At 51.6% G+C, this 25,991-nt stretch overlaps 3 protein-coding genes across 4 annotated transcripts in view; 1 reads left to right on the top strand and 2 right to left on the bottom strand.

Moving 5' to 3' along the window:
* Positions 1-853: 853 nt before the first annotated feature.
* Positions 854-16,224, bottom strand: LOC114021408 (protein ZNF783). 2 transcript variants are annotated; one of them, XM_037891412.2, is made up of 4 exons: positions 15,941-16,222; positions 10,052-10,178; positions 9,353-9,466; positions 854-1,418 (listed from the first exon to the last, which is right to left on the bottom strand). In XM_037891412.2, the coding sequence occupies exons 1-4, from the start codon at positions 16,103-16,105 to the stop codon at positions 1,390-1,392; spliced, it is 435 nt and encodes a 144-aa protein (XP_037747340.1). In that variant the 5' UTR covers positions 16,106-16,222; the 3' UTR covers positions 854-1,389. The 2 variants fall into 2 exon arrangements, with proteins under 2 accessions (XP_037747340.1, XP_037747339.1); XM_037891411.2 differs by lacking the exon at positions 854-1,418 and adding an exon at positions 8,498-8,718 and having other exon boundaries at positions 15,941-16,224.
* Positions 6,066-25,991, bottom strand: part of LOC102941352 (zinc finger protein 420) — a 289,208-nt gene continuing 269,282 nt past the window's right edge. Inside the window, exons 5-7 of the mRNA XM_043541827.1 lie at positions 7,992-8,213; positions 7,883-7,886; positions 6,066-7,816 (exon numbers count right to left, since the gene is read on the bottom strand). Coding sequence (XP_043397762.1) covers positions 7,188-7,816; positions 7,883-7,886; positions 7,992-8,213 — 855 coding nt within the window. The 3' untranslated portion in view covers positions 6,066-7,187. The remainder of the gene's footprint in view (positions 7,817-7,882; positions 7,887-7,991; positions 8,214-25,991) is intronic.
* Positions 20,757-21,327, top strand: LOC102940256 (histone H2A). Its single transcript, XM_007068400.4, has one exon. The coding sequence runs from the start codon at positions 20,786-20,788 to the stop codon at positions 21,212-21,214; it is 429 nt and encodes a 142-aa protein (XP_007068462.1). The 5' UTR covers positions 20,757-20,785; the 3' UTR covers positions 21,215-21,327.

The raw sequence follows: 25,991 nt of genomic DNA on the forward strand, positions 1-25,991 counted from the left end.
AATGAACAGAACAGGGCAATTACTGAGTGATCCATCCCCTGTCCTCCAGTCCCAGCTTCTGGGAGTCGGAGGCTAGGGCACCCAGAGCATTGAGTTGTATCCCTAACCATCTTGGCTAATAGCCATTGATGGTCCTTTCCTCCAGGAACTTATCTAATTCTTTTTTGAACCCAGTTATAGTTTTGGCCTTTACAACATAATGAGCACACATCTACAGCCCCCAGATTGCTTGACAACCACACAAATTCAAAAATCATGAGTTTACACCTCCAAGTCATGAATTTTAAAAAGAAATAAATGCTATGGGATTCTCTTTATATGCCCTTTTGTTCCTGAGCCTTTCGGATGCAGTAGGTCCAGATCCACAAAAGTAGGAGCCTACACCCCTGTGCGAATCTTGGCCTAGCCTCATACTTTTGCTGTTACCTCTCCCGAACAATTCATATATCTAAGGCCATATCTACACTACAAACTTATGTTAACTCAAGTTATGTCAGCATACAGTTGCCAGTTAGTATTCAGAGTGGTAGCCGTGTGAGTCTGTATCAGCAAAAATGAGGAGTCCTTGTGGCAACTTAGAGACTAACAAATTTATTTGGGCATAAGCTTTCGTGAGCTACAGCTCACTTCATCAGATGCATGAAGTGGAAAACACAGTAGGCAGGTATAAATATATAGCACATGAAAAGATGGGAGTTGCCTTACCAAGTGGGAGGTCAGTGCTAACGAGGCCAATTCAATTAGGGTGGATGTGACCCATTCTCAACAGTTGACAAGAAGGTGGGAGTATCAACAAAGGGGAAATTATTTTTTTGTAGTGACCCAGCGACTCCCAGTCTTTATTCAGGCCTAATTTGATGGTGTCCAGTTTGCAATTTAATTCCAGTTCAGCCGTTTCTCGTTGAAGTCTGGTTTTGAAGTTTTTTTGTTGAAGAACGGCCACTTTTAAGTCTGTTATTGAGTGTCCAGGGAGACTGAAGCGCTCTCCTACTTGATTCCATGTGTCAGCGGTGAGCATACGCACCAGGAGTGCTTGTTTTGATTCAGAGTGCGGTGCATCGTGGGTATGTATCTCACTGTGCAACTCGCCACCATCCACTGCACTATATTTTGGGAACACATACTAGGGCCCAAATGGGTCACACAGAGGTGACTGGGAGCATGGGATCAACTTCCCATAACGCAGTGTTCCCTATCCCATAACTTTATACGTATCCCCAAAATTTTGTACCTTTTTTCCTAAATTCCACAAACCTGCATGGCCCTCCTCACAGGGGCACCACTTCAGATTTTGCAGGGGGGGGGCGGGTCTCACAACTTTAACCATGATTCCAAGGGCTACTTAGGCACCTGAAAACTGTAGGTTTTTTTGCAGATCATAATTAGAAATTAGCAGACAGGAGCCCTGCATCCAATTCCTATATAAAGAAAGAAAATATATATACAAACACCAATTAAAGCCACATTTTAAGTTTATATGCAAGTTTAAAACAATCAGGAGATAATACAGCAAGATATTCCCAATCGCAAACCTTGAGGTATCAATTTTGGAGCCTTAACACAGGTCTCAGAAACACACGTTTGATACTTTGTACACTATAGATAGTAGAGATAAATAAAAATAAATAAAATTTGCTTAAAATCTGCTTACTTTCTCTAACAGACTCACTCCGTGTTACTGCCATTATCTCCTCTATTTTAGTCAATTGTTTCTCACTCCACTATAAACATATTTACATAATTTTAACATGTGGTTAAGTTTCTCTTTTATTAACAGGAATTTATTTTTTGGATAAATTCAGCATTTACATTTACCGAGCACAATCATGTACGTGACTCACTAACATTTGACTCTGTCCTTACTATTAGTAGCAGACTTGGTACCGCATTTATTTTCATACGTATTAAATTATTTTACAGATATAATTAAAAATACAATTTTAAAATAAGCGACCTTCATCTGCCCAGTGTCTGAAATTCTGTGTTCAGCTTTTTTTTTAAACTGGCATTGCTAAGGTGAGTACAAGCTAAATTTACATTCTCGACGGATACTGTTATTTGACTGTACCACTTCAAATAATAAATGACAAAGCACAATATGTAACGATGATAATTACTCCAGCCAGGACAAGCTAGGCATTTTAGCACTCACTACTCAAAGAATTAAACTTAAGCATAAGAGAGAAATAAAATTAGGAAATGCACAGACCAGTCCAAAAACTAAAATAACAGCACTGTGATCCTTAACGAACTCTGAAAGATAAAAGGACAGAGAATATATGTGCCTTGTGCATTTCGACAGGAAGTACCAAGAAGTAACAACAATACAAGGGTGTGAGGGCGAGAGAAACTGTGTGTGTTGCAGGGAGTGTGTGTGTTTGTGAGAGAGAGAGAGAGAGAGAGAGGGAGGGAGAAAGTGTGTGTGTTGGGGGAGTGCGTGAGGGAGGCTGTCTGAGAGGGAGACTGTGTGTGGTGTGAGTGTGTCTTTAAATCAAGCCCTCAGGAACCCAAGTGCTTGTTCAGTACAGAAGCAGCTCAGCTCCCACTCCTGAGCCAGAGGCCCCCCTTCAGCCCCCCGCTCAGCAGAGACCCACCCGGGCACGCCCACTTCTAGCATTGGGCAAGCTCCCCCAGTGCCACGCTAGCCATGGATCAGCTTCTCACAGAAGGGGAGACTGCCCTGGCGGCGGGAGCTGGGTGACCAGAGATGGTGGCAGCTGCTGGCTGGGCGCCCAGCTCTGGGAGGGGTGGCTCTGGGAGGGCTAAGGCAAATTTTGGGTTGGCACTAGCCCCCCCAGCGCTGTCCCTGTATATAGAACAGAACTGCCTTGATGGCAGGGTTGTTGTAGCCGTGTTGGTCCCAGGAGATTAGAGAGACAAGGTGGGGAGGTAAGATCTTTTGTTGGACCAGCTGTATTGGGGAGACAAGCTTTCCAGCCACGCACAGCTCTTCAATTCTTAGCTGTCTGGCAGGTGCTTTCGGAGGGCGGCGGGAGCTGATTTTGACCTACCAACTGCAGGCACATTTTGATCCTCAAAGGGAAATGCATTTCGCGGCTTTCCACTCAGCAACGTCAGGCTGCAGCCTCGTGGTGGAACAAAACCAAACGCCCAGCAAAGAAAGCGAGAGAAGCTTAATAGTAGTAAATATTTAGCTCCTCTACAGCTGCCTGGTCCAAGTTCACGTTCATCCTCTAGCCTCCAGTTAGAACAGCTGCACTTGTTTCATTGTCAGAGCTCTTTAACGCTGGACCTCTTCCCGGGCATCGGACAAACGTTATCCCCCACAGAAGCCTCTGCGCTAAGTCAGCGCGAGAGTCCCTATTTCAGAGGTGAAACGGAGCGAGAAGGGAAGTGACTTGCCCAGGCACAGAGGGACACAGCAGCAGAGCTGCAGAAACAGCCTTTTCCAGGCGAGCTTTATACCCGGACCTGGCTCCCCTTCATTGTGAGACACCCGGATATCAGTCATAGCATTGCTGTATCTAATGAGCAGCCACTGAGCAGATCAGTAGAACACACTGTAACCCTTGGAAACGAGGCTGGCACCAGGGAAATGGTTAATATTGGTGGATGAGTTGACAAAGTTGACCAAATGAAATTAATAGGCAGCAGGTTTAAAACAAATAAAAGGAAGTATTTCTTCACACAACCTGTGGAACTCCTTGCCAGAGGATGTTGTGATGTCCAAGACCATAACAGGGTTCAAAAAAGAACTGGATAAATTCATGGAGGATAGATCCATCAATGGGTAGGATGGGCAGGATGGTGTCGCTAGCTTCTGTTTCCCAGAAGCTGGAAATGGGCAATGGGATAGATCACTTGATGATTACCTGTTCTATTCATTCCCTCTGGGGCACCTGGCACTGGCTGCCGTCAGAGACAGGATACTGGGCTAGATGGACCTTTGGTCTGACCCAGTATGGCCGTTCTCATGTTAAAGGCTGGGACTGCCATGCTGGAGCAGGGAGTGGGAGGATTCCTGGCTGCTGGGAAATGCGGGTGGGAGTCTCAGCAAAACCTCCCTCCCTAGTAGGATTCCACCCTCCTGCCTTGCCCTGTACCACCGCCCTGCCTTCAGGCTGGGACCCAGCAGGAGGTGGCTCCCTTGGGCCGGCCAGGAAGCAATTGGCTTTGCATGGAGAGACTCCGTGTAGGGAGATGGGGTCAGCAAGGTGTTTGGGTGCTAGGGGGAGTCGGGGTGATTTTTCTCAGCTGGGTTAGAGAGGCACCAAGGGTTCTCATCTCCCGTGCCTCCCTGCAGAACACAGAGGAGCGGCCCCCACAGCCATAGGTAAGTTACACTGCTCAATACAAGAAGGGCCAGGTGTCTGCATCTTCAGGGGCTTGTGGGCATGGATGCCCCCAGCATCTCTACGATCTTTACCAGTCAACATGGTACCCTACAAAATAATAACACAATCCCTTCACTCTGCAGGGTTCAAAAAAGAACTAGATAAATTCATGGAGGATAGGTCCATCAATGGGTAGGATGGGCAGGATGGTGTCCCTAGCTTCTGTTTCCCAGAAGCTGGAAATGGGCAATGGGATGGATCACTTGATGATTACCTGTTCTGTTCATTCCCTCTGGGGCACCTGGCACTGGCCGCCGTCAGAGACAGGATACTGGGCTAGATGGACCTTTGGTCTGACCCAGTATGGCCGTTCTTATGTTAAAGGCTGGGACTGCCATGTTGGAGCAGGGAGTGGGAGGATTCCTGGCTGCTGGGAAATGCGGATGGGAGTCTCAGCAAAACCTCCCTCCCTAGTAGGATTTCACCCTCCTGCCTTGCCCTGTACCACCGCCCTGCCTTCAGGCTGGGACCCAGCAGGAGGTGGCTCCCTTGGGCCGGCCAGGAAGCAATTGGCTTTGAATGGAGAGACTCCGTGTAGGGAGATGGGGTCAGCAAGGTGTTTGGGTGCTATGGGGAGTCGGGGTGATTTTTCTCAGCTGGGGAAGAGAGGCACCAAGTGTACTCATCTCCTGTGCCTCCCTCCAGAACACAGAGGAGCGGCCCCCACAGCCATAGGTAAGTTACACTGCTCAATACAAGAAGGGCCAAGTGTCTGCATCTTCAGGGGCTTGTGGGCATGGATGCCCCCAGCATCTCTATGATCTTTACCAGTCAACATAGTATCCTACAAAATAATAACACAATCCCTCTCACTCTGCAGGGTTCAAAAAAGAACTAGATAAATTCCTGGAGGATAGGTCCATCAATGGCTATTAGCCAGGATGGGCAGGGACGGTGTCCCTAGCCTCTGTTTGCCAGAAGCTGGGAATGGGCAACAAGGAATGGATCACTTGGTGATTATCTGTTCTGTTCATTCCCTCTGGGGCACCTGACACTGGCCACTGTCAGAAGACAGGATACTGGGCTAGATGGATACTTTGGTCTGACTCAGTGTGTCCGTTCTTATGCACATCGGTGGTCCGATCTCACTTCCCCTGAGCTGTTGCTGGGAGCAACTCTTTGTCTCTGTAGCTCTCCCATTTCGCTCTAGGACATTTTGTTTTACAGCCAGAGACCAGAGCATCCCTAGGACCCCAGCCAGCTGAATATTACAGACCTGGCTGTTTTCCATGCAACTGCTTAGCACACAGCTTGTTCCGAGAGCAGGTTCTCAACAGCTGCAATTGCCAACCCCGTTGTGCTCTGCGGTTTGATTTTTCCTCCCCACTCTCCGTTCCAGCTGCTGACACACTCAGTTACTGATACGCAGCATCCCCGGCTTCTACCTGCAATCTGGGGAGCTCCCTGGCCCGACGCTCTGACTTTGCATCCAGTGCAGTGTTAGGCCTTGATTCGGTAGCCCTGCTATATGAGGTTTGGCAGGTGGAGGCTGCCTGTCCCACCCACTGCAAGGCCTGGCACTGTGGCTGTTGCAGGGGTCTGTGTGCTACAGACAGTTACTCAGGGTTCTCCTCCTTCTGCACAAACCACACAGCTAAAGGTATAGTCGTGGATTTTAAGGCCACAAGGGACCCTTGTGATCATCTAGTCTGGCCTCCTGCACAGCCAGGCCACAGAACCCCACCCCGTAATTCCTGCACCAAGCCTGTATTTTGTGGTTGAACCAGAGCATGTTTATTACAAAGCAGCCATTTCTTGTGGGAATTTTCAGGGGCTGTGCAAGATTTGACTTCAGAGGGAAACTTTCCCCACCTGGTTCCATATGTATCTTTCCAAGCAATCCAAGTTACAGCACTCAGAAGAGCCAACATTTAAAGAGAAAGGAGTTCTCCGCCTTAACTTTAGCAGAGCCACAGGAGGCCAGAGCTGGGGCACGGCTATCATACAGTTACCCCGCTAAACCAAACAAGGAGCCATGGCCATGGCCCCCTTTAAAACAAAACACCTTTCCCTTACCCCAATCTGCGGTTCAGGGCTTTTCATTCCCCGATCTTTCTGGAATTAGGACAGTCCCCCTTGAGGTAGGGGATGTCCCACAGTCATTTCAAATCCCAAACATTTACATGCTCAGTTGCACCAGTTTAACAGAAGGTCTGATATTGATCCTCTTTAATTAAAAGGTCTAAAAAACCATGTGAACACTTTTCTCTCTCTTTAAACCAGGTTTACTTCATTTATGTTAAATTGGCCAGGAACAGATTTAATCTATGCTCAAATAAACTGAAGTAAGAGTGTCCACACAGGGGTTTGTACTGACTTACCTAAATTGGTGTAAACTTGTGTGTAGACAACCCCTAAATCAAAAGTTCTATCTCTGTAAAATGAGCAAACCAAACCAAACGAAACGATAGATAAGCTGCCCCTTCTTCTCAGAGACCCCTCCTGGCTCCCTCTGAGTCTCTCCTGCATTTGAGGGAAGGTAGATTCTTATATACCCCAACCCAGCCCTTTCTCAACAGGCCTATTACAGTCCTGGCCTCTCTGGGGCCTACAATTCCCAGACTGCCTTGCTCTGTGGGTCTGGTGAAAGAGGGTTTTCCAGCCCTGCCTGCACCTTGGAATCCCGGCTCAGGCCCTGAACAGGGACAGCAGTAGGGAGATACTTCCCTGACCACACCTTGCCCTCGCAAGACCACTCCCTCTCCCTCCCCACATTCCTAACTCACAGATACGTCTCCTCGAGACACTCCTGGAATGGAGCAGTGCTGGGCCTGGAGGGCTGGTTCGTGTCTGGTGTGGTGCTCTCCACACCCAGCTTCCCTAAGCCCGAGGTTATGGCTTCATCCCCACGTGGCTTTTCAGGTGCTTGGCCAGTTCGTTCTTCCGATGGTAGCGCCTCTGGCACTGGGGACACTGGTATGGCTTCTCTCCAGTGTGGACCCTCTGGTGCGTGGCGAGCTCCTTCTCACTCCGGAACCTTTTCCCACACTCGGCACATTCCGGTCGCTTTTTCGTGTGGATTCTCTGGTGTTTCCGGCGCTGCGAGACCCGGTTGAAGCTTTTCCCGCAGTGGCTGCAGTTGTAGGGTCTCTCCCCGGTGTGGGTCCTCTGATGATCGGTGAGTGTGCTCCTCGTGCTGAAGCTCTTCCCACACTGCGCGCACGGGTAGGGTCGCTCCCCCGTGTGGATCCTCTGGTGCTTGACAAGCCCGTTCCGGCGGCGGAAGCTGCTCCCGCACTCGGTGCATTTGTAAGGCCTCTCGTCGGTGTGGATGCCCTGGTGGGAGGCCAGAGCCGACTTGTGCCGGAAGCGTTTGTCACAGTCGCTGCACTGATAAGGCCTCTCTCCCGAATGGATCCGCTGATGATATTTCAGGCGGGAATTGGTGGCGAAACCTTTCCCACACAGGGCGCAGGGGTACGGCCGCTCCCCGGTGTGGATTCTCTGGTGATACCTCAGTCCTGGCCGTGTGGTGAAGCATTTCCCACAGTCGGCACATAGGTACGGCCCTCCCTCCCCGGCATGACTTTTCTGGTGCGTCAGGAGCACCTTCCTCTGGATGAAACTCTTCCCGCACTCCATGCATTTATGCGGCTTCTCTCCCGTGTGGGTTTTCTGGTGCTGGGTCAGGTAGACTCTCTGGCTGAACCTTTTCCCACATTCCGTGCATTTAAAGGGCCTCTCCCCCGTGTGGATGGTCTGGTGCGTGAGAAGGTTGGACTTCTGGCTGAAGCTCTTCCCGCACTCGGTGCACTGGTACGGTCGCTCTCCTGTGTGGATTCGCTGGTGTGACACGAGGTGCTGCATGCGGCTGAACCTCTTCCCACATTCGCTGCACCCGTAAGGTCTCTCTCCAGTGTGGATTCTCTTGTGCGTGCTCAGATTCTGCCTCCTGGTGAAGCTTTTCCCACACTCCGTACATTTCAGCAGCTTCTCTTTTGTGCCGCAGCTCTGGAGATCAGGGTCACTGGTGAGTTTGCTGGATCTTCTGGTTTGTTTGCACAAAACTTTCTCTTTGAACTTTTTTGATGAGGTCCCTTGAGCATCTGGATTTCCATGACATTCTTCCAGGTCCGATTGCCTTTTAGTTTTCTTCCTGGACCAATTTGCTGATGGAAAATTACAGAGAAATTCTGCACAGATGATAGGCTTCATATTAGAAATCTGTATCATGATGAGGTGGGAATTAACTGTCTAACCACTGTGAAAGGTCAAGTTACAGACACTCTCAAGGTAAAATTCATACATATTCCATGCAGAACAACTGCATTAAAGGAACGTTATTTAGGTGGCAAAGCCAAGCATCAGAATGTTGGAAAATTCAGATTGACAGATGTCCTGTGCACTGAATGAGGCCAGGGTCCTGTGCAAAACCAATATGTGATCATGTAATTAAAGATCTTAATGATACAAAAGGGGCTGAATTTAAGTTGCATGGGTAAACATAAATTTGGCATTTCCTAGCTTTGGAGCGTCTGACTCTGCAACCCAAATAATGCTATTTTAACATGGATTTTGTAATGAAATTTCCTAGTTATTTCTTAAATGGCAACAGGGAAAAAAACCAATGATATTCTGTTCAACTGCAGCAACCCCACCCACTCTATTATGCATCTTCAGTCAGGTGTCAACCCCGAGCTGTTAGCACTGCTACCTGACGTCTCCCACCCGAGCTACTAGACGAACCAAGTTAGCGGGCAGTAGGAAAAGACTGTTACCCCAGCCAGTCTCCGTGGTGTTCAGGTACCAAGGTCCCACAAGGGGCAGAGGTTCATTTATAGAATGCTGCTTTTACTGCACTAATCTTGATGAAAACTCCCAGTTTATAAACGGGCTGCGCTCTGGATTCACTTCTCAGGTTCTGCTCTGTCTCAACGCAGGCAAACCTTGCATTAACTTCAACAGCCCAAATCCTGATATTGTAGCTCAGGGAAAGTCCCAGGCTGAGCTGGCAGGGCTGACAGAGCTGGGTCTAAGCAGTCATGGGGAATACTCACCCCTGGAAGCACTTGGAAGAATTTCTCTCCCCTCCGGGGCCTGCTGGTCCCCGACACACAGCTCTTCCCCTTGTTCAAGCTTGGTTATCATCTCAGGTTTGGCATCTGCATGGCCTGTTTATTTAGAGAGAAAATCGCATTAGTTTTGGACAGAGCCAGTCCCTGGCACTTGCAGAGCTCACTTGTCTGCCTGATTTTAGGGCTCTAAATGTGAAGCTGGTTTTAACTTTCACTGAAGGGAAACATCAGTTTCTACTCTTGTACTGCAGAGACGGCTTCAAAAGTCTCACGGATCATCAGGGTTGGAAGTGCATCGCTGATTACTGATGGTGCCCCCTACAAAGGGTTAACGTACAGGGAGGGGAAAACCAGACTTGGGATCTGTGAAACATCTGTGGATCCCTGCATATTTGGAGGTCACCAAACCAATCGGCAGCAAAGTGAGCGCTAGCCAGGCTAGCTTGGTTGGGGCTAGGGCTCTCTCCTGGCTGCTGGCCAGCTCCCTGCAGCAGAACTGATTCCTGCATTGGCAAGCAGGGTGGCTGCTTGGCTAACACCTGAGTGAGTGTTACAAAGGGCACAGGTTATTTCAGGCCATCCTAGGATATTTCAAATGCTTATTGAAGGGATTCTGAATGCGTCTGAAGCAGTGACCATGCCTCCAAAATCCCGTGTCCTCCAGCCCAAGTCACTTATTACCTAGAAGAAACAGATTCTCATAGTTCTCCAGCATCACGGCCCGGTACAGCTCCTTCTGCCAGTCTGCCAGCATCTCCCACTCCTCCCGGGAAAACCAGATGGCCACCTCCTCAAACATCACCCGGCCCTGCAGTGACAAGCATTCCACGCTCAGCCCCTGCTGCTTCCATCTCCTGCCGCCCCAGACTCAGCCCGGCCAGAGGGTCACACCTGTGGGCACCCGCCTGAAAGCAGACACCTGTCCTGAGGGCAGCCCACCTCACATGGGTGTAACGTCAAGGTCCTGGAGGGAACAGGAGGCACCCTTTGCTTTCTCAGGGCTCACTGGGCTGACGGACACTATCCGAGGCCTGATCAGAGCTCTCTCATGTCTCATTCGAATGGTGCATACGCTATCCTGGGCTATTAACAGGGAAGCCAGGCCTGAGTCCAGCCTCCACTCAGACATGCTGCTCAGGCCCTGCACCCGGGGCTTTTATTATCTAATTCGTGCATTTCAGTAGTGCCCAGAGGCCCCAGTCAAGCTCAGAGCCCCACTGCACTGGGAGCTTCACACACACAGACTAAGGAACAGTCCCGGCCCCAAAGAGCTGACAACGTAAGCGGGCAAGACAAACACGAACAGGGAAAGGAGCGCACAATAATAGAATCATAGCAATGCAGGGCTGGATGCAACCTCGAGAAGTCATCAAGTCCAGCCTCCTGTACTGAGGCAGGACTAAATAAAGCTAGACCATCCCTGACAGGTGTTTTAGCCATATCTCTCCTGAAGTGTGGTGCCCAGAACTGGACACAGTACTTCAGCTGAGGCCTCACCAGTGCTGAATGCAGCAGGACAATGACCTCCTGCGTCTTACGTACGACACTCCTGTTAATACACCCCAGAATGTTCTTAGCCTTTTTCACAACTCCATCCCATTGCTGACCCATATTCAGTGTGTGCCCCACTCTAACCCCCGGCTCCTTTTCAGCTGCCACCAAGCCGGTTACTTCCACGTACAAGCAGAGCAAACCATGAAAGTGTCAGGTACCTTCCACAATATTTTTTGTTTAGATCTGTAATTTGGGGATAGGGTTTTCTTACATTATTATTAGGGCCCTACCAAATTCAAGGTCCATTTTGGTCAATTTCATGGTCATAGGATTTTAAACTTTGTAAATTTCACGATTTCAGCTATTTAAATCTGAAATTTCACGGTGTTGTTATTGTAGGCGTCCTGACCCAAAAAGGAGTTGGGCCCGGGGGGGGGGGGGGTTTCAGTACTGCGACGCTTACTTCTGCACTGCGGCTGGCGGCGGCTCTGCCTTCAGAGCTGGGCAGCTGGAGAGCAGCAGCTGCTGGACAGGAGCCCAGCTCTGAAGGCAGAGCCGCCGCCAGCCGCAGCACAGAAGTAAGGGTGGCAATCCCGCAATACCTCTAAAATAACCTTGTGACCCCCCTGCAACTCTCTTTTGGGTCAGGACCCCCAGTTTGAGAAGCACTGGTCTCCCCTGTGAAATCTCTATAATATAGGGTAAAAGCACACAAAAGACCAGATTTCACAGGGGGAGACCAGATTTCACGGTCCGTGACGCGTTTCTCATGGCTGTGGTAATTTGGTAGGGCCCTAATTATTATACATCGTCAGCATACGACAGGGCAGGAGTGGGAGGGAAGGGAACACAGGAACTGATTAGCTCAAAGGAAGATGCAGGAGAGGAGGTCGGGGACTGAGAGAGGCAAGGGCAGGGAGAGGATGAGGGTGGGGGCAGCTGAAGTGAACAAATTGGAGGGGGGGCGCAGGAGGTCTGGAGCAAGCAGCCAATCAGTAGAAAAGAAAGAACATTCTGAGTTTATAAGGGCTGGTTGGCAGCTGCCCCTCACGTTCCAGTGGGCGGGACAGCCTGCATATCACAGGTGGTGGGGGCTAATCTCAGTTGGAGACTAGCTGGACCAGCCAGGAGGGCATTAAACTAACAATAAAGGGGGAGGGTGCTAAGGAGGCAAAGGCAATAGAAGGTCAGACTCCGTGTCTCACAAACAATCTGAATGAATGTGACAGAGAGGAAGGGAAGAAATGTTTCCATTGCTTCTATACCAATGTAGGAGTCTGGGTAACAAGCAGACGGAATTGGAAGTTCTCACTGATGAGAAGGGATATGATATAACGGGCACCACAGTTTTCAAGTATATAAAAGGTTGTTACACGGAGGAGGGAGAAAAATAGTTCTTCTTGACCTCTGAGGAGAGGACAAGAAGCAATGGGCTTAAATTGCAGCAAGGGCGGTTTAGGTTGGACACTAGGAAAAACTTGCTAACTGTCAGGGTGGTTCGGCACTGGAATAAATTGCCTAGGGAGTTGTGGAATCTCCGTCATTGGGGATTTTTAAGAGCAGGTTGGACAAACCCCCGTCAGGGATGGTCTAGATAATACTTAGTCCTGCCTTGAGTGCAGGGGACTGGACTAGATGACTTCTCAAGGTCCCTTCCAGTCCTACGATTCTATAATTACTAAAGCCTGGTGGGACAATTTGCAAGACTGGCATGTTAAAATGAATGGTTATAACCTGTTTAGGATGAACATCGGGGCTAAAAGAACGGGGGGAGGGGGATTTCTACACCTGTTTTAGAGTTTTTGATAACTCAGAACCTCAGGATCTTGAACGCATATGGATCAATGTGCTAATTACAAAGCACAGGGAGGGGTCTGGTACACGCCACCTTATCAAGTCAAGCAACAGAGGGAGTTTCTCCGTAGGCACCTGTCTGTAATGTGGGGAAAGAAAAACTGGGCAGCTCTGGGGGACTTCCGCTTGGAATGATGTGCTGGGGGCCTCATGCAGCCAATAATAAAACACCACTAGGAGTTTCTAAAGATGTGGAACCATTTTTTTGTTCTGTGTTTGTACGACGAACGGCATCTGGTCTGACAAGCGCTTCTCGACACTACAGAAATGCCATTGTTACTTTTCTAACCCAAAAGGTATTGCCCCCAACACGGGGTAACTATTCTGGACCTCATTCTGGCTGGCAAAGGTAAATTAACCGCTAGCCTGGAAGCTGTGGTTGCCTCAGGACCAGTGATCATGACCTGATTACATTCAATATAGGCAAACAGAGGACAGTCCCAAACAGTAATACATATACATGGTGCTTCAAAAGGGCTAATTTCCCAAAGCTGAGGAAAATTTTCAGTGAATTTGACTGGGAGGAAAAATACAGACAGAAAAATGTGTCTGAAAACGGGGAGTTCTTTAACAAGAGTTGATTAGAGGGCCAAAAAGCTGCAATTCCACAATGAAGAAAGAGAAATCCTACAAATGGACCCCCCACGACCCACCCCAGGGACCTTCCACATGCTTCCAAAGCCACACAAACAGGGGACTCCAGGCAGACCCATCATATCTGGCCACGGCACTCCTACTGAAGGAATATCAGGACTCACAGAAACCATCCTCAAACCGCACATCGCACAAAGGGCCAGCTTCTTCCAGGATGCTACGAGCTTCCTCCACAAACGCTGCAACATTAACAACCTCCCTAACACCAACGTCCCTCACAATGACAGTATCGCTGCCTACCTCAAATATCTGCACGACAATGGACAACCCTCAGAGATCCACCCCAAACACATCGCCAAACTCATCCAATTCATCCTCACCCCTAACAACTTTACATTCAACAAACACTTAGTCCAAAGCATGGGAACAGCCCTGGGTGCTAGGATGGCTCCCCAATGCACCACCCTATTTATACATAAAAGAATTTCTAGACAAGTGCACCCCAAAAATAATGATATATTTGAGAGACAACAATGATATTTTCATCCTCTGGACAGACGACTAACTCCCTCATAGATTTTCACCACAACTTCTACAACCACCAACCGTCCACACCAGCATCAACTTCCTGGTCACCTCGACCACCTTCAGCAATGGAACCCTACAGATAATTACATACAAGAAATCCACGGATCACCACACCTATCCTGACAGATCCAGTCACCACCCAAAACACACCAAGAAATCTGTTATCTACACCTCAACACTCAGATACCACAGACTATGCTTGGAGGTGAAAATCCGGAACTCACACCTTAACACACTCAAAACTGCCTTTACCAAACACAGACACTCCACCAGAGAAGTAGATTGTATCCTGGAACGGGCCACCCACATACCCCGAGAGAGCCTGCTTCCATACAGAAATAAAGCCCCCTGACTATACACGCCTAGTTGTCACCTACCACCCCACACTGGAACCCATATGGGGAATCATCAAACAACCCATCCTCAATGGAGACCCCATCCTGAAAGAAATCTGCCCTGAACCCCCACTTATGGCAACCAAACAGCCCCCCACAACTCCAGGCTCATCATCAGAAGCAAGCTCCCCACAGACCTGGTCACACCAACTCAAAGCAGCACCAGACCCTGCCAAAACAGATGCAAAACCTGCAGACATATCTCCACTGCTACAATGCTCAACACCGCCGACAACACACCTTTCAAGATCCATGGATCCTACACATGCCCATCACAACATGTGGTGTGCCTCGTCCAGTGTACTAAATGCCCCGATAGCAACCAGGTGGGTCACACCAGACGGTCACGACACTCTTGAATGACCTCGCACAGGCAAATGATAAAAGTCAAAAACACCCTGTCAGCTGTGGGTGGGTGAACACGTCTCACAAAGCGATCACTCTACATCTGACCTCTCAGTCCTTGTCCTCAAAGGCAACCTGCACAACACTTTCAAAAGAGGAGCCTGGGAGATTAAATTCATAACCCTGCTAGGTACTAAAAATCATGGACTGAACAGAGACCCAACAATCTGTAAAGCTTTTCGTCCTCTGACTGCAGATGTGTTAACCAGCCACTCCACCTTGAATGGTCCCAACTAATTACGCTAAACAATCTCTTCCACCTTGTATTTAGCTGCCAGGCTCCAGTACTTTTCCCAGACCTGAAGAAGAGCTCTGTACAGCTCCTCTCTCCCCCCACAGAAGCTGGTCCAGTCAAAGATAGGACCTCACCCCCCCTTGTATCGCTAATCAAGAGGGCAGCTTTGGCTAACAGCCCATCCCCGTTCAAAGGTGAAGGCAACAATTAGATGTAAAAATCAATAGAAAAGTGAAAAGAAGGGAAGCTAGACAGCAATCAACAGACATTAGCAGATAAGAAATGCAGAAAAAAGACAGGAGCCAACCTCCCCTCCCGCCCTGGGGGCAGGACCCCACACGCTCCCCCCCCCCAGGGCCTCCCACCAACCCACATAGAGTGGGGGTAGCAGGACTCGCCCTGCCCCCCCTAAAATGGATAAAACAACCTAACAAATTCCACCACATAAAACGAACCATGATTAGAAAACACCGGGACATGCTGGGGCTGGATCGGTCCCTGCTGGCCCAAGGCTCTGGGACTTTAACGGGGAGGGGTAATGAACCCCCGGGGGCGGGCGGATTCTCCATCCCCGGCCAGGTTTCAGTCCAGCCGGGCTGGTTTCCGAAGAGCTCTGCGCTGGGGTCGCCTGCAGGCGGGTCTCCGGCCGGGGTGACCCAGGGGCCAGCCCCGCCCAGCCCATCACTGGGACTCCGCGGACACACCCGCAGCGCGCCCGGCCCTGGACCGGGCAGGCGGGGCGCTGCGTCCCGCCGGCTGCCAGGCGGCTCGGCTCTCCCCAGCCCGGCGGGCTGGAGCTGCCGGCTGCCGCTTCCCCCGGCCGCGGGCTCCCCCCACGCCGCCCCCCGGAGCCAGGGGCTGGAGCGGGGAGGGGAAGGCGGCCGCCCCCCGGAGCCCGAGGCAGGAGCGGACGCGCCGCAGCCCGGCGCAGGCTCCAGGCCCCGCTGTGCCAGGGGCCGCTCCCCACTCGCACGCCCCGCAGCCGGGCCCTGGGCCCCGGCCTACCTGAGCCGGGGGCGCCCCGGCCCGCGGCCTCTCCCTCCCCATGGCGCTGGGCTGCCGGCCGCGCCCCGGGAGGACGGGAAGCGAGCTCCGGAGCAGGGAGCGGTGGGGCGGGCGAGACGGGCCGGGAGTCCTGCCACAGGGACGCCTGGCGGCCCCGCTCGGCATAGCCCCGGCCTGCCGGGAGCGGGTCCCTTCGCCCGCCCGCCGGTCTCCTCCCCTTCCCGGCGCGTCCTGCCCCGCGCCCCCGGGGCCGCGCCGCCCGCAGCGGGGCTTCGCGGCGTCCTGCAGCTCTGCGCCCCCAGCGCCTTTCCCCGCCCTCCCCGGCTGTGGCTGCGGGCCAGTCCAGGGGGGAGGCGCTAACCCGTGCCCAGCCTGGGCAGGGGAACCCTTAAAAACGGGGAGCCTGCGGGCACTGGTACTGGCAGCCCCCAACCCGGGCTCTGGTTAACGGCCTGACAAGCTGTGATAGTCTGTTTCAAGAGGCCCGAGCCTGGGGTCTATGCCACATGAGAGCAGGAGCACAGGAACTGCCCCACTGGGTCAGACCAGGGATCTAGTACCGTCTCTGACAGTGGGCAGCTTCAGAGAAAGAGGCAAGAAACCGCACAGCAGATGCGGGATAATCTGCCCCATGAGGAGTTTTATCCTCTTCTCCGATCATTAGAGATTGCTTTAAACCAGTGGCTCTCAACTACCGGACCCATTTCAGGAGTCGGATTTGTCTTGTGTACCCCAAGTTTCACCTCACTTAAAAACTACTTGCTTAAAAAATCAGACATAAAAATACAAAAGTGTCCCAGTGCATTATTATGGAAACAGTGCTGACTGTCTCATTTTGTCTGTATGAAATGTTAGTTTGTTCTGCACTGACTTGGCTGGTGCTTTTTATGTAGCCGGTTGTAAAACTAGGCAAATCTCTAGATGAGTTGATGAACCCTGGGAAGACCTCTGCGTACCCCTGGTTGAGAACCAGGGCTTTAAACTGTGAAGTACAAGGTTTAGCTCCCTTCCCTTTTGGTTAGCATTAACTATTGAAACTCTAACTGTCCTTGTTAGCCATATAAGCATCACATCCCTCTTTGAATTTTACTGCATTCGTGGACTTCATGTGGCAGTTCCACCGCCTAAGTGTGCATTGTGTGAAAAATATTTCCTGCTATCAATTTTAAATCTCCTCACCTCCCTTTCAGTTTCATTGACATAATGTACCTGCCCTGGGGCTGGGGCTTTGCAATGGGTATGTGTCTCCTTCCCCTTCTCCCATACAAGCTTCTGTATGGTGTTTGATCCCAAATACAGTCAGGTTTATTTTTAGGCTCTCCTGGGGTGCTCAGCATAGAGGGAGCAGAGCAGTTCACAAACAGGAATGATTTTATCCTTATAACAGCCCCCCATGGGGAATGTCGGTGCTAGTATCTCCATTCAAAAAAGAACTAGCTAAGTTCCTGGAAGATAGGACCATCAGTGGCTATTAGCCAGGCTGGGCAGGGATGGTGTCCCTAGCCTCTGTTGGCCAGAAGCTGGGAATGGGCGATGTGGGGGGAGGGGGGGCGCTGATCTGTGGGGCTCGCTGGTAGGTGGGAGGTGCTGGGGGGTGGAAGGGAGCTGATGGGGGGTTGCCGGTGCAGCCCCAGCCTCTGGGGCACCTGGCACTGGCCACTGTCGGATACTGGGCTGGAGATTAAACAATGATTAAGCAATGGACGCAAGGCCCCAGAGGAAATGTATGTGATAGTCGGTAACTGAAACCAGGTCTCCTGAATGCTGGCCCTGTGCCTTAATGACCAAACCACCCTTCCTCCCACGTGTCTTTTCATCTTGGGCTTTGTGACGGAGTCACAGGCCCGGTGCTCTGGAACTGCTCTATATGAAGCCAGCCAGGACTCTGGGTAACGTGACTCCCCTCAGGGCACTCTGTTCAGGGCAAAAAACCTCCTCAGCTATGGCCTTCCCAGTCTGACCTCAGAGCATTCAGCCCCGCTGTTCACACCGCACACTTCCCCTTGGCGGGTCCACATGGATGGGACCCCTGGGGAAGCCAGAGGGCCCTGCACCCCAACTCTGCAGCCAGCCGTGACTCTCAGCCAGTGTATAACACAGAAGGTTTATTAGTCAACAGGAACACCACGTAGAACAGAGCTTGTTAGCACAGAAATCAGTGAGTTTCAGCAAAGTCCATCTTGGAGAATCCTGGGCCAGACTCCAAGTCCCAAACAGGAGACTGTCCAGCTTCCAGCAACCCAACCTCCGACATGCCCCTTCTCTTGGTCTTTTTCTCGCTTCCAGGGCAAAGTGTCACCTGGTCGCATCCCCCTCCTGCTTATGGAGGGCAGAGGCCATCGCCTATGTGCAGGCAGCTGGAGCTGCCTCACCTGCCCCCAAGGGTCTCGGCAAAAGTCACACACCCTTATCCCCACCACCCAGGCATTGGTGCAATACACAGGGAAACTGAGGCACACCCAGTATTTGTGTAAAAGGGTAAGATTCACTTAGGCTTGCATACAACATAATAAGGAGGAAAAATCCACTTGGTCACAGGCTTCGTAGTAGGTTTAATGCCCTGTGCTTACCTGAATTTTGATTCTTCTTGAACTTCATTGTGGCGGGAACTTTAAAGTGGCACCGTCTTGCTCCTTACTCCCTCTGCATGGGCAGCGTCTGAGCTGCTACGTTTTAGCGACACAAAGTTTTTACTGGTTTTTACTCCTGTCAGCCCTGCAGTGGCGGAGAGTGGGTGAGTGAGCTGGATTTTAGTCCACCTCAGGCATCATCAGCAGCATGTTAACCATGTTCTAATTGTGCAGTCTTCATGAGTGGTGGGTGACCCACCAGATTGCGGAGACTAGCCCCTGGCCGGCCCTGCTCCTCCCACCAGAGCCCAGAGCCCCCACCCCCACAGTCGCCAGCCCCCCCCCTCCCCCCGGAGCACCTGGCAGGCAGCACACGGCCCCCCCAGCCCTCAAGCAGGTGGGTGCCCCCTGAGTGCCAAGCAGGGCAGGCGGCATGCAGCCCCCCCAGGCGGGCAGCCCGCAATCCCCCCTGAGCGCCAGGCAGCGCGCCCCCAGCACCCAGGGACTCCCCAGCGCTGGGCGGCCCCAGCCACCCCAAGTCCCCTAGCCCCAGCCCTAGCTCCAGCACACTTCCCTGAAGAGGGGCAGCCAGCCTGCCTGGGCTGGGGGGCTGAGGGGGAAGGGCAAGCAGCAGGGGGCCTTCCTGGCAGAGCACAGGCAGGGCCATGCTGGGCTATTTGGGGTGGCAGCCCATGGCAGTCTTTATTGCTGGTGATGTATGAGCACAGGCTCTGACTTGTACTTTTCCCGGTGGGTGCGCCACCCCCGCCCCGTCCCCAGGCCCCGCCCACGCTCCGCCTCTTCCTGCTCTCACTCCACTTCTTCCTGCCCCTGCTCAGCCCCTCCCCTGAGGCCCCGCCCTTGCTCCGCCTCTTCCCACTCACGGTATGCCCCTCCCCCGAGCGCCTCCCGCCAGCCGCCAAACGTCAGCCTCGCTGGGCGGCTGTGGTTTGTGGGTGCTGAACATCCCCTATTTTTCCCCCATGGGTGCTTGAGCCCCGGTGCACCCACGGGGTGGGCACCTACGGTTCATGGGCCAGCGTTGAGGCATCTTGGTATGGGGAAATATAGGCTGTTTTGACCCTCAAGCTTTGCACCTTTTTGCTCAGGATTCAGAGCTGTCAATCTGGCACGTTGCACCTGGTACAAAGGTGTTTCCGGGGCATGTTTCTGAAGGCTGGGAGGAGGGCATCTTCCATCCACCCAGGGAGGATGGGCAAGGTCGTGTGTGGTGACCAGAGTGACTCTGTAGATGGTGGATGAAGCAGACGGGGTTTCTTAGCTTGGAGGGGAATGGCAGGTATGGAGCACGTCAGTTCCGTGCTTCAAAGGTCTGTGAGGTGGGTGAGTTTCAGTAGGATCTCATAAACACCGAGCAGGAAGAGGAATTGTTTAGGGTGTTATAAAGAGAGAACTAGCAGTAATGGGACGGATTAAGAAAGGGCAGATATATGATGAATATCCGGAAAGCTTACTGACAGCAAGTAATCTCCATCTGTCTATTTAGGTTCTTATCTTGGTGCCAATCACCGCAGTATCTGAGTGCCTTCATTATACTGAAGTATGAGGGTGCGGAAGAGTTTCCGAAGGGAAGTAGTGGGAAAAGACTGGAAAAGGGCTAGATATGACCTGACTAGATGTGAAACAGTGTGGTCTAAGGATTAGAATACAGGACTGGATTCTGCCACACTGTGAGTGTAGTCGCTTATCCTGCGTGATACTTACCCACCTTTGTAAAGTGCTGTGGATGGCAGGGCTCCGTCCTTTGGGAGTGTTTACTACTTGGTCTTGTCCATCTCCAACTTGCGTAGCTCAGTGACGAGGAGACCATCAGCTAGGAGTGCGCAGGGAAGAACCCATGCTGGTTCATGTTTGAGAAGGAAGTATTTGCTAGGGGAAGACAACATCTTCCCACCCCTCTGCACATGATGTGTGTAAACGTGATGAGTTAAAGGAATTATCCTGTAAATTAAGATCATATTACACAAGAGCTTGTCTAAAAAGACCTATGCTCGTCTTCACCTCTCCCTTGAAACTGCAAAGGTCAACAGGCTGTTAATGAAAATGACATCATAAAGAGAGGAAATATCCCCATTGGCTAATAAAGGATCTTGCTTCCCATTGGTTCATACCCAACGAATCAAAATGTAAGGTTGCCATCCTTCCTCCCTCCCTTCCCCCCACCGCCATAGTGTTGAATCCTCAATCCGAGCCTCTTTCGCTCCTCTTGCTGTTTGCTGCAGGGAGTGCCACGGAGCCGCAGGAATTTGCAATCATGTCTGGGCTGGGGAAGACCAGGGAGGCACCTCAGGCAAACTCCAAGTCCCAGTCTTCTCGGGAGAAGTTTCACTTCCCTGTGGACCATATAGAGAAGATGCTGCGTAAGGGTCACTGCATCAAGCGGATCAAAGGAGGAGCACTGGTTTACCTGGCTGCCGTGATTGAGTACCTGACCACTGAGCTCTTGGCACAGGCTGGGAACGCCACCCGGGACGACCCGAGGAGATGTATCACGCCGCGGCACCTGCGGCTTGCCATCCGCCGTAACAAGGACCTCCACAAACTACTGCTGGGCAGCGATGCTGTCTTCCAGGGGGGGATCCTACCCAACAGCCAGGCCATGCTGCTGAAGACCAAAAGCAGCAAATCCTCCAGGAGCAAGAGTCTTCGTCTGCCAGGGGAGAACACCCTCCAGGAGAAATAGGAGTGACTTGGCCCTTCCCTTTCACAGCCACCCACGTGCTCTATTAAAAGATACAAACCCAGCACTGCTTTTCATTGCCAGGGATGGATTAATAAAAGTGTATATGGAGAAGAGAAAGGCGGCGCCGCGTGGGATGTATCTGAGCCCGGGAGGCGTGATGTCCTGAGTTCTCATCCCAGCTTTGCAGTTGGGCCTTGGGCAAGTCCCCTAATCTCTGTGTCTCTCAGCTTCCCTATCTGTAAAAGGAGGAAATCAATTTTTACCTACCGTGGACTAGTCAATATCTCCACAGCGCTTTGCACAGGAAGGGCCAGACCCCTGTCTCGTTGAAGCCAATGGGAATTTTGCCATTGGCTTCGACAGACCACAATTTGGACCGTAAAGTCTTAGGTGCTGTATGGTTAAGTGGCTTAAAGAACCGTGGCTGTCGGCAGCGCATTTTGCTCTCTGTCTTTTGTGATAGGCTGGAAGCCTGATCTTTCCTCCCATGAGAGCAGCTGAATTTGCACTAAGGTGCTGGAAGGTAAAAGGCAGGAAAACAAACTTATCCTGGGACATGAAAGGCCTGGCAGGGGAGGAGAGATGCAACAATATTAGATTTGTTGGTTTGAAACCCATCTTAAAATGTCGAATTAATCATGTAGGGCCAGATCCTCGGCTGCTGTTGATCAGCATAGCTCCAAGTCTTCAATGAATGAGCTCTGCTGATTGACACCAGCTGAGATTCTGGCCCTTAGTACTTTTCATGCTGCTGTGTTATTCGGTTGCTCTGCCAGGTCTCCACTCTCTATCTAACAGGCCTCCGCTGCTTTCAAAACTTTCCTCAGAGCTTCACTTCTCCACGCTGGCTGTCTGTCCCAAATCTTCCCTGGTGGAGCCAACGGCATCAGCCCAGGGATGTTCTTTGGATCCCTAATCCTAGTCTTCCTGCAGGGGCGCCATTTTGAGGGGGCTCCTTCCCTCCCTGCCCCCGAGTTTTGAACCAGAGGTCTGTTCACAGCACATGCCCTAGCCCCAGACAGAGCTTGACTGTGGAATGTGATGAGTTCTGTGCTGCTCTCAGCTTTCCCCTTGGGGCAGGGAGTTTGTTATAAACAGAGGCTGGGTGATTAAGATAACAAAAGGCTTGTCATTAAATTAAATTAAGGATTATTAGATGATCCTGAAAGCACTGCCAGGCATTCCAGTTAAAAGATAGGAAACAAAGGGTAGGAATAAATGGTCAGTATTTTGTAGGGGATTGAGGTAAATAGTGGTGTCCCCCAGGGGTTTGTACTAGGACCAGGGCTGTTCAACTTATTCATACATGATCTGGAAAAAGGGGATAACAGTGAGGTGGCAAAATTTGCAGATGATACAAAATTATTCAAGATAGTTAAGTCCAAAGCTGTCTGTGAAGAGTTACAAGGGATCTCACAAAACTGGGTGACTGGGCAACAAAATGGCAGATGAAATTTAGTGTTGATAAATACAAAGTAATGCACATGGCAAAATATAATCCCAACTTTACATACAAAATGCTGGGGTCTAAATTAGCTGTTACTTGTCAAGAAAGAGATCTTGGACTCATTGTGGATAGTTCTCTGCAAACATCCACTCAAGGTGCAGCGACAGTCAAAAAAGCGAACAGAATGTTGGGAATCATTAAGAAAGGGATAATAAGGGAGAGATAATAAGACAGAAAATATCATATTGCCTCTATATAAATCCATGGTTCGCCCACATCTTGAATACTGTGTGCAGATGTGGTCGCCCCCTCTCAAAAAAGATATACTGGAATTGGAAAAGGTTCAGAAAAGGGCAACAGAAATGATTAGGGGTATGGAACGGCTTCTGTATGAGGAGAGATTAATAAGACTGGGACTTTTCAGCTTGGAAAAGAGAGGAGTAAGAGAGGATATGATAGAGTCTATAAAATCCTGACTGGTGTGGAGAAAGTAAAGAGGGAAGTGTTATTTACTCCTTCACATAACACAAGAACTAGGGGCCACCAAATGACATTAATAGGCAGCAGATTTAAAACAAACAAAAGAAAGTATTTCTTCACAGTCCAACCCTTTGCCAGAGGATGTCGTGAAGGCCAAGACTACAACAGGATTCAAAAACGAACTAGATAAGTTCATGGAGGATAGGTCCATCAATGGCTATTAGCCAGGCTGGGCAGGGATGGTGTCCCTAGCCTCTGTTTGTCAGAAGCGGGGAATGGGCGGCAGGGGATGGATCACTTGATGATTCCCTGTTCTGTTCATTCCCTCTGGGGCACCTGGCACTGGCCACTGTCAGAAGACAGGATACTGGGCTAGATAGACCAATGGTCTTATCCAGTATGGCCGTTCTGATGTTCTTATATAGAACCCAGATGTATCTGCCCCGTGCTGTAACTCACTAGACCCCACTCCCTTCCAGAGCTGGGCTAGGGCATGCACTGTGAGCAGATCTCTGGTTCCAAACTCGATGTGGGGACAGGAGCCCACCCACCTCCTCCTAAATGGACCCCAGTCCCCTCCCAGAGCTGGGATAGAACCCAGGAGTCCTGATGGGGTCTCTCTCTCTCTGCAGAGTTAGTAACAAAGTAAGAATATACATTAACATTTTAAACCTAATTGGTGTCCCTTAAGTGACTTGCCACAACAAGAACATGTTATATTAGAGCTGAGTGGGTCTAATATTTATTTAAATGTTCTTTCTTTTATATAGGAATTAGATACAGGGCTCCTGTCAGCTAATTGTTAAGTTATCTGCCTCCCTTAGAGTTTTCAGGTGCCTACGTAACCCCTGGAATCACAGTTAAAGTTGCCTCCCCCCCTTCACCAAAATCTGAAATGGTGCCCTTGATTTTCCTCCTCCTCTCCCCTGAATTCACCAGAGGAAGCTTGGAGTTCCCAGCTGGGAGGTGGCAAAGCAGCCAGAGTAATGGACACGCCGGGCTGAGCCAGGTCCTTCTCTCTCCTGGCCTAAGGGCCTTTGCAGAGACAGTGCCAGGAACTCAGGGGTGAGTGGAGAGGAGGAGCAGCGGGGCAGGCAGGATCTGGGGCTGGATCGTGGTGGGTAGGTCTGGAGGCAGAGATGTCGGGTTGTCTCTATGGGGGAGCGACGGGCAGAGGAGACCCTGCAGCTCTGCCCTTGGTGCACAGAGCCCCGTCCCTGCAGGGCCCACCCAGCGCCCCTGGCTGGGCACCTTGGGCGATAGCAATAAGAGGACGCCAGCCTCCTTCAGCAGCCTCAGCTCGGTTAACTGGCATCTGCTGGACGTGAACCTGCCCGCTTGGTGCTTGCTGGCCAGGCTGCTATTTCTACCTCCCCTCCGTTGGCTTGGGAGCGCTGCTCCCATAGGCACCCGGGCCAGGGAGGGGGTGAAAAGAAGAGGCAGAAATAAAAGGCACCCACAGCACTTTGGCCTGAGAAGGGCCTTGGCTGCCAGCAGCACCTCCAGCTTCTGGGAGCGCGGGGCAAGCTGGCCCTGCTGGGGACAGGCCTCCGAGCGCTCTACTGTGTGCAGTCAAAGGAGACGCAGGGGATGGAATAACCTGCGCCAGCACGGGACCGGGGACCAAGGGGCGCTCCCTTCCCCCAACCCTCGATGCATTGCCAGCGCAGCCAAGCACGACTGCCGTCCGTGTTCCCCACTCCTTGGCCTGCGGAACCCCACTTTTAGGGGCGTCGTGCAGGGGCCTCGCTCCGGGAAGGAGCCGTGGTGGTGATAGTGCCCAGCTCTGCAGGACCAGGAGTGGGAGAGGCTGGCAGAGGGACTCTCCCGGACTCACCAGCCCTTGAGGAAGCTGCGGGCACACAGGCCATTCTGGGAGGTGAGATTCCTCCACCAGTTGCCCCACTGGACTGTATGCGAAGGGAGAGGCCTGGCGGCACAGGCTGGCTGGCCCGTTAGGGAGAGTCGGGTCCAGTCTGTGACAGATCATCTCCCCCAGCTGATCCCGATTGGCTAGGGAGCAGGCGGCCCTGGTCAGTTACTAAACCCGGCTGGGAAGGGGTCCTGCAATGCCAACAAAGGGCGAGCGAGCTGTTAGGGCAAGGCGCTGCGGAAGGGTGGAAGGCTCTGGAGACCGGCCCCGGAAGAGTGGAGGCTCCCGGAGGAAGCCCTGAGAGAGGAGCAGAAAGAACAGGGTGCTGAGCCCACGAGGGGCCAAGGCCCTTCTGTTCATGCTGCCCCTGGGACTGTTGTCTAAGAGAGAGATCAGTGCCTGGGAGTCTCCCCGGAGGAAAGGCAGGCCTGAGGCAGGGAGCGCTGGTGAGGGGTAACTAGCTAAACCCGAGTAGAAGGATGGGGTCCCACCCAAGGCTGGGACAGAGCATCTTCTGTTGATTTTGTTATATTTGTTTGGGAACATTGGTTTCCTGGGAGGGGAACTTTGGGTGAGGGGTAAGTTGCCGCAGCATCAGACCACGTGGGAGGCAGCGGCCAATCACAGACTGAGGGAAACTGAGGCAGGGTGAGTACTATCCCAGTGGGCAACAAGAGGGTGCTGCAGAGGCTGACTCTGCCACATCTGGCCCGTGCATGTGTCTGGTTCCGGGAGGAGGAGCAGAGATGGAGGAGGCAGCTCCCTCTAGCTTTCGCTGTACAATGCATGGCTCTGCTGCAGCCCGGTGTGTGAGAGAGAGAGTGGGCACGGGGCAGGGGAGGCCCGGGGCTGGAGAAACAATCATTGTCATGAGACTCTTGGCAAAACCATGAGAGTTGGCACCCCTGTGGGCACCTGGGACAGCACTGGGCAGGGAACCCAGCACGGAGTGCCAGCTAACAGTCCATGGATAGGAT

The sequence above is a fragment of the Chelonia mydas genome, chromosome 2, assembly GCF_015237465.2.
Source record: "Chelonia mydas isolate rCheMyd1 chromosome 2, rCheMyd1.pri.v2, whole genome shotgun sequence".
In the NCBI taxonomy this organism is placed as follows: Eukaryota; Metazoa; Chordata; order Testudines; family Cheloniidae; genus Chelonia; species Chelonia mydas.